This window comes from Sinocyclocheilus anshuiensis, unplaced genomic scaffold, assembly GCF_001515605.1.
Source record: "Sinocyclocheilus anshuiensis isolate Anshui unplaced genomic scaffold, SAMN03320099.WGS_v1.1 scaffold179, whole genome shotgun sequence".
NCBI lineage: Eukaryota > Metazoa > Chordata > Actinopteri > Cypriniformes > Cyprinidae > Sinocyclocheilus > Sinocyclocheilus anshuiensis.
In genome coordinates, this window is record NW_015549577.1 from 268,635 (window position 1) to 277,036 (window position 8,402).

The window sequence follows — 8,402 nt, forward strand, 5'->3', positions numbered from 1 at the left end:
GTTTTATCTCACAAACTGTACATTATAGGTTTGCTAAACTTAATTTTTTTTACATTTCAATATAGAGGGAGATGCCTACTTCACAGTTAAACTGCAAGATTACACTGCAGTTGAGAAAGACGAGGTCAATCTTGACTGCGAGCTCAGCAAAGATGTTCCTGTGAAGTGGTTCCACAATGAGACTGAAATTAAAGCCTCCAAGATGGTTACCATGAAAGCTGATGGCAAACGAAGAATCCTGAACATCAAGAAAGTTGAGGAAAAAGAAAAAGGATTATATGTTTGTGACTGTGGAACAGACAAGACTTCGGCCACGATGAACATTGAAGGTCAGTGATCAAGGTTATGCCCATGGAATGTAAATGCATATTTTTTTTTCCAGAGTGCCCTACACACCTGCACGCAATCTTTCAGCAGTTACAGGTTTAAATAATTAATTCAGGGTTTAATTAATTTCAGCTCGTGACATCAAAGTGGTGCGACCAATGTATGGTGTTGAGCTGTTCGATGGTGAGACAGCTCGTTTTGAGGTGGAAATTTCTGAAGATGATGTCCATGGCCAGTGGAAGCTGCAAGGAGAAATCCTCTCCTCATCACCTGTAAGGCTACTAAAACTATTTGAAATGGTTACAAATGTAACTTTTGTATGAATGGCATAACTGTATTTTTGTCTTTGTGGCAACAGGATGTTGAAATCATTGAGGATGGCGCAAAGCACATCTTAACTTTGTACAACTGTAAAGTGTCCCAGTCTGGAGAGGTTTCATTCCAGGGTGCCAATGCAAAATGCTCTGCCAATCTAAAAGTGAAAGGTATTTTATGACTAAATTTTACTTTAAATCCACTGTTTGATTCTAGAGATTCTGAGTGATCTTAAACCCTTTTTGGCGACTGACCACTTCCTCGTCTGAATAAAAGTGTGGAATAACTGACTACTCACTTGTGGGGGAAACTAGCTTAAAGCAATTAGACTCTATATATATATTAAGTATTTTATGTTATTTGAGTTGGTGGATTGTTTGTGTATTATTTAAAAGGGATGTTCTTTATGTATTTTTGCAGAGCTTCCCATTACTTTTGTAACACCTCTGGCTGATGTGCATGTATATGAGAAAGATGATGCAAGGTTTGAGTGTGAGATCTCAAGACAACCAAAGAGCTTCCGTTGGTTGAAAGGATCTCAGGAGATTACAACTGATGATAAATTTGAGGTACTTCAGGAAGGCAAAAGACACATTCTGGTAGTCAGATCTGCTGCCTATGAGGATGAAGCTAAGTATATGTTTGAGGCTGAGGACAAGAGAACATCTGCCAAACTTGTTATCCAGGGTAAGGGGGAGAAAATAAATACATTATTTTAAAAATATGTTTGTTTCGTAAACTTTTAAATACAACTTCTGCCAGATTGAATCATGTGCTTGCATTTTTCCCCAGGCATCCGTCTTGAGTTTGTCAGACCCATTAAAGATGTCACTGTTAAAGAGCGTGAGACTGCAGAATTCAGCATCGAACTCTCTCATGAAAAGGTTCAAGTCACCTGGTACAAGAATGACGTGCGTTTGCATCCAAGTAAAGTGGTACACATGTCAGAGGATGGCAAAACCCATACTCTGTCCTTCAAAGAGGTGTCTATTGATGACACTTCTCTAATTAAAGCTGAGGCCCTTGGGAAAACCTGTGAGGCAATGCTCACTGTACTTGGTAGGTGTTTAAATATTTTGTAGACACACTTAAAGGATCATACAGATAAATATTGAATACTGAATTGTACTGATAAATATTGAATTAAACTTAAATCCCTCTTGTTTATCAACAGAGGGAGAACCTTACTTTACTACCAAGTTGCAGGACTACACTGCAGTTGAGAAGGATGAGGTTGTCCTGATGTGTGAAGTGAGCAAATCATCTGCTCAGGTGAAATGGTTCAAAGACGGCAAGGAGATCACTCCCTCTAAGAACGTCCTCATCAAGGCTGATGGAAAGAAACTTATCTTGACAGTGAAGAAGGCAGAGAAGGCCAACATTGGTGAATATGTATGTGACTGCGGCTCTGACAAAACAGCAGCCAAGCTTAACATTGAAGGTATGTATTTTTTATTTATTTTATGTTTGTTTTATTAATCCATATATCGATTAATAGATTAAAATTGATAAAATTACTATGAACTCGTATAACTTTGCCTCTCCTCTCATGTTCTTTGCAGAGCGCGATATTAAGATTGTCCGTCCACTGTACAGTGTGGAGGTCACAGAGACCGAGACTGCTCGCTTTGAGACAGAAATCTCTGAGGAGGATGTTCATGGTAACTGGAAACTCAAAGGAGATGCCCTGCACCAGTCACCGGTAATTTATGTTGCTCCTAAACACCAAATATAACTTACAGATGCTTTTTGAACATTTTAATGTTTATCAAATTTAAAATAAGATACAACATTTTTTTGAATTGTATTAAATGAATAGTTCACATAATAAATGCTAATTCTGTCATCATGACATAAAAACAGAAATTTTGGATAAAAAAAAAAAAAAAAAAAAAATATATAATATATATATATATATCATTGAAGTAGTAAGTAGTAATTGTGCACTATGTGTGACAAAAAGCTTGAAATTTAAACTAAAAAATAGAGTCATTTGTGGCTTAGAACGGTTACATTTGGGGTGAACTGTTCCTTTAAGAGCTTACTATTGTGCTAAATTGTGCAATTTTTTTCAGAATTACTGTTAATAGTTCTCTGTGCTGACATGTTCTCATATTTTCATATCATATTTTTAATTTCATTTATTAGGACTGTGAAATTAAGGAGGAAGGCATGAAGCACATGCTTATCCTTTACAATGTTCGCATGGATATGGCTGGTGGTGTGGACTTCAGTGCTGCTAATGCTAAATCAAGTGCTCAGCTCAGAGTTAAAGGTGAGAATGATGAATAGGATGCCTTCTTGCATATTTTGGACAAGCCAGAGAAATGATATCTCTGTGAACATACCAGAAACAATTAGTATTGTGTAACAAAGGCAGCTGATATGTGTTGCTTTGAAACAAAGTGTGTGAACTAAAGGCAATTAAATTAGTCACTGCAGTTTATGATTAGCTCATAAATTATTCTGACAGATGCCATGTAGTGATAACAGGGTGTGAAAAGTATTTATTATGGCAGGGATTAATGTGTTAGAGACAGGTTTGGCAGCCAATCAAATTTTTTTTTTACATTTTTTTTTAGCTTTTTAATATTCTTGCTTTAGAAACAAGCAGAGACACTATTATGACATGCAACCCTCAACCATGATGTGGGATTTTTTTTTTTTCAGTTTATAAATTAAGTAACACTTAAGTAACATTCTCCTTTTCCTGGAGAAGTCCAGCAGGTTGATTGACAGTAACAGATTTCCTAGCAGGATGTCATAACAGGGGTGGGCTAGTGGCCAATCAGATGTTGCGGTTATTTTAGAAGCTGCATTCCATATGTAGAGAGTCTCTGTCAGTGATTGGCAGAGGCTTAACAGACCTACCTCCAAATTTCTTTTCTGACCATATACATCTTAAGGAAACGCAATATGCAAATGAAGTAGGCCCCCAACACAAGTCCCTGTCTTGCTGGATTCCACTTGTCCTGGAGGCTTACGAGCTCCAGAGCAGTGGCCTGTTGTCAGCGGGAAAGCGCTATGAGAATTTGTAGTTAAAGGATTACCAGTGTCTCTTGGGTCTTGGAGGTGACTAATAATGTCTTCTCCTGAATCCAAAGCACGAGTGATAGGCCTCTTGAGGTCTCTCAAGGATGTAACAGTGACAGCGGGAGAGACAGCAACCTTTGACTGCGAACTGTCTTATGAGGGCATACCTGTGGAATGGTTCCTAGGGGGTACAAAGCTGGAACCAAGTGACAGAGTAAGTGTGCATGTTGTCCTGTGTAAATTTAAAATGTCATTTGTGGTTTCTGGGAAATTTATAAAGAATTAACTGTTGGTGTCACTATTTTGTATACACTAATTGAATCATTAATGAATTTAGATGATCACTAAACTGTTGTAAAATGTGGTAAACTGTTTTTTAACATCTAGGATTACACTAAACAACTATTTAGCTTTTTTCTACATATTGAATGCTAGTTCTTTACATCTGTCAGTTAAATGCTTTCCTCATATAAGGACCTGGGGATCAGGATACCAGTTGAGCATTTGATCTGGGTTTTAAGATAACACACAGGGCTATTCTGCTCTGCAAGCGTTCCTCTGGTTATTTTTAACTGCTTCAAGACTCTATGTGCAATGGCAGGTGGCAAGAGGCCTTTTTTACAGACATAGCTTGTATTTACACGTAGCTATATATGTATGTATTTATTTATTTATGCATTTTGTTAGAAGCATTTAAATGTGTTTGTCATATAATTTGCAGTGTGTGCGAGTTAGGCCTTCAGTCATGGCTTTGGATTTTATGTATTTTACATGATACTTTTATTAAACTGAGTGCCGTGTAGCAAATGGGTTTAGTAAAAGGTCACACATTTTGGTGACAACAGCTGTTCAAGTTCTGTTTGTATTCCTGATATGTTTGTGTGAGGACTTGATTCTTCGAACAGAGATTACAAACAAGTTGAAACAAGCACTAATGAACCATAATTCTAACAGTTTTGATTATTTTTGGACAGATTTTTTTTTTTTTGCTAGCTTCTGCATTATATTCAGGAACATGTTCAATGTTGGGTTTACAGATATACATAGATTTCATTTTATTGATTATTATTATTATTATATAAAGACATTATAATGTTGTTTAACAACATGACATTTCTCATTCATAAGTGAATTTTTTTTGGAAATGGAACTGAAAAATTAAAACAAAAAAAAAATCATGTTATGTTAATTTGTAATTTTTTCAGCCTGTTTTATTTTTATTTTTATTTTGATTGATGATTTAAGGACGATATTAATTGTAAGCAAATCATATACAACTGTTTTCAATCTGTTCATATAGCTTTATTTGTTACACAAGTTACACAAGCCAAATGAGTCTAAACTGGCTTCCAGGGCCCTAGTTGGGACAGAAGAAGCAGAGGTGTGAAAATGAGAACAGTTCCTAGTGCTCAGCTGTTGATGTCTATTGCAGAGGGGCAGTAAATAGCCTCCCCCACCCTTGACATGGCAAGTGTGCTTGATTTATCAATTGGTTTGAATTGCACAGGTGGTGCACCGTTCAGAAGGCAGAACTCACACGCTGACCCTTAGGGATGTGAAACTGACAGAGGCAGGAGAAGTAAAACTCACTGCAAAGGACTTCGTGACACAGGCTCAACTCATTGTAAATGGTGGGTGCCATTTGTTCACAAATGCAGATTTAATTTAATTGCTAACAAGCATCCCTCATAAAATTAATCTGCCTAAAACATGCTCACATTGAGGTGAGAATATCAACCATTCTAGTGTTGTAATTGTATTGGTGCTGGTAATTATTAGTGCTCTTATTGGAGCTCAGGTGATTGTCAAAAACATTTTAAATGTCTGTGCTAAGAAATTGATATTTACTGTTTAAAAGAAAAACATTATATAATTAGTCTGTCTTCAAATATCATCATAGGAAATTATAATATTGTTAAAAAGTGAATTGCAATAAAACAAATACATTTATTGCACAGAACCTCCAGTTGAATTCACCAAACCTCTGGAGGACCAGACTGTAGAAGAGGAAGCCACCGCTGAACTAGAGTGTGAAGTCTCCAAAGAGAAAGCAGAGGTCAGGTGGTTTAGAGATGGACAAGAAATTCGCAAAACCAAGAAATATGACATGGTTGCTGATGGCCGTAAAAGAAAACTTCTTATCCATGACTGCACACTTGATGACTCAAGGACATATACCTGTGATGCTAAACAATTCAAGACTTCAGCCTTCTTAAATGTTGAACGTAAGTCAACCAGAATGAAAAGGCAAAAGCTAAGAATTTAAATAGTACTTGCAATGAAAAAATAAAAGACTGAATATGATTGCCTTTTGATCTTCAGCTCCACATGTTGAGTTCACAAAGCCACTCCATGATGTTGAGGTCAAAGAGAAGGAATCTGCCAGATTTGAATGTGAAGTGTCTCGTGAAAGTGCTAAGGTTTGTTGTCTACCATTCAGTTAATCTTTTTTTAATTGACATTTAAATTTATATCTATATAATTCATAGGTTAGATGTTAGACATTAGACATGTTGTGTAATTGTCTGACTTTTTGAAAATGATCACTGTGAGTTTATTCATCAACATATTCCATTGTTCCCTTTGAATAGGTTCGCTGGTTCAAAGATGGTAATGAAATCAGAAAAGGCAAGAAATATGAGATCATTTCTGAAGGAGTAAAACGTATTCTCATCATAAGCAAGTCTGTCTTTGATGACGAAGCAGAATATGAATGTGATGCCAGGACTTCCAAAACCTCTGGAATGCTGACTGTCATTGGTAAATTATTCTGTTCATTTTTAGTCTAAACAGGCTTCAACAACTTGCTTTGAACAGTATACTGATTTGCATGACTTTTTCTGACCACAGAGGAGGAGACTAGATTCACAAAGAACTTGGCTAATGTTGAAGGCACTGAAACCGACAGTGTTAAACTGATATGTGAAGTCTCCAAACCCAGTGCAGAGGTTACATGGTACAAGGGTGACCAAGAGTTGCCTGAAGTTGGTAGATATGAGCATATTGCAGATGGCAAAAAGAGAATCCTAATTATTAAGGGCCTTCGTATGGATGATGCCGGAGAGTACCACTGCAAACTGCCCACCTCACAAACCACAGGGAACCTAAGGATTAATGGTGAGACTGTCTTGTCCTTGAAATTTTACTTCATACTTTGTATTTCATACCTTGTTTATATAAACTTGCTCCATGCTTGTGATTGACCTAATACTGTAACTATTTTTTTTTTTACTTTAGAACTTGCCGCTGAGTTTATTGCAAGGCCTCAAAACCAGGAGGTGGTTGAAGGTGAAAAGGCAGAATTTGTGTGCTCTGTCTCCAAAGACACATATGAAGTGAAATGGCTCAAAGGAGATACGGAACTTCAATCAGATGACAAATATGACATAATTTCTGAGGGCAAAAAGAGAGTTCTTGTTGTCAAAAATTGTGAACTCAAGGATGAAGGTGGCTTTGTAGTCCTCATTGGAACCACAAGAGCCTCAGCTGATCTGATTGTGCTAGGTATGTATATTATGTTTTTGTGTATATTTTTGAAAAATTATGATATAAATATGAAAATTTGATGATTTTTCTTTCTTTTTCTTGTTTTACAGAAAAGCTTAGGATTATCACTCCTCTAAGAGACATAAAGGCAAATGAAGGACAAGAGACTGTCCTCAATTGTGAAGTTAACACTGAGGGGGCCAAAGCCAAATGGCTGAAGAATAATGAGACTTTATTTGAAAGTAGCAAGTTCATCATGGTCCAGAAGGACAATGTATTCTCTCTGAGGATCAAAGACACTCAAAAATCAGATGAGGCCAACTACACCGTTACACTGACCAACCAACGTGGTGAACACGCAAAGAGCTCTTCCAACATTACTGTGCAAGGTATGACACGCACTGATATGCTTTATTTTTTACAGCAATTCTTGCAAGAAAATAGTTATATATATAACTATGTATGTATATATATATATCTCAAAGCAAGTGTGTTTATATAAAAGGGAATCTCTCGTGAACCGTCTGCCATGAAAGTGAACATGAATTTCCTATTGAGTGGGCATTTAGTGGACCGTTTGTATTAGTTTAACAGTAAATAAAATAAAAAAACCCTTTTAAAGATTATACAGTGACGCCTATGGAAATGAGTATTATGTTTATGAATGTATGACCACAAATATTTACGTATACATGCTTACAAACATTTGCTTATATTGTAACCGGTTGACCAGACCGAAATTTCTTTCACTATTTCTGTTATACTTTGGAAAAATATTTATGTTTGTACCCATGAAGGAGTGTTGTTTGTTTGTTATTGTGTTAACCCCTTAACTGTCACCCCCCATTTTTTAAAATAGGCATGAAAGTGCACTATCCAAACTTAAATTGTTGTAATTTATGAACACTTTGGAATACAGACCTAAGGTTGGTCTCTTTTTAAAGAAGAAAAGATTATTGCAAAAGTGGAATTTTTTCAAAAAAATTAAAGTATCAAAAAGTTATAGAAGTTTAAATTTACTGTAAAGAAAATGCACTATACTCATTTTATTTTATTTTATATATAATAAATATTTTACATAATAGGTTTTACTCTAAAATTGGTATAAAATTAAAGCCTTATGTAAGTTATGTTCCAAATTTGAAGTTGATATGACAAAAATTGAGGATCCTGTGAGATTTTATTTAGGGCGTTATACCACAAACAGCCACCGGGTGCCAACCAAACTCCATTAAAAGTTG

General features: G+C 36.1%; 1 protein-coding gene across 1 annotated transcript in view; it reads left to right on the forward strand.

The window, feature by feature from the left end:
* ttn.2 (titin, tandem duplicate 2) overlaps positions 1-8,402 on the forward strand; it is a 170,151-nt gene that overhangs the window by 78,837 nt on the left and 82,912 nt on the right. Inside the window, exons 110-125 of the mRNA XM_016445616.1 lie at positions 66-329; positions 460-599; positions 686-812; positions 1,063-1,329; positions 1,435-1,701; positions 1,817-2,083; positions 2,205-2,344; positions 2,791-2,917; positions 3,747-3,889; positions 5,183-5,306; positions 5,634-5,900; positions 5,998-6,095; positions 6,267-6,435; positions 6,526-6,792; positions 6,913-7,179; positions 7,272-7,550. Coding sequence (XP_016301102.1) covers positions 66-329; positions 460-599; positions 686-812; positions 1,063-1,329; positions 1,435-1,701; positions 1,817-2,083; positions 2,205-2,344; positions 2,791-2,917; positions 3,747-3,889; positions 5,183-5,306; positions 5,634-5,900; positions 5,998-6,095; positions 6,267-6,435; positions 6,526-6,792; positions 6,913-7,179; positions 7,272-7,550 — 3,213 coding nt within the window. The remainder of the gene's footprint in view (positions 1-65; positions 330-459; positions 600-685; positions 813-1,062; positions 1,330-1,434; positions 1,702-1,816; positions 2,084-2,204; positions 2,345-2,790; positions 2,918-3,746; positions 3,890-5,182; positions 5,307-5,633; positions 5,901-5,997; positions 6,096-6,266; positions 6,436-6,525; positions 6,793-6,912; positions 7,180-7,271; positions 7,551-8,402) is intronic.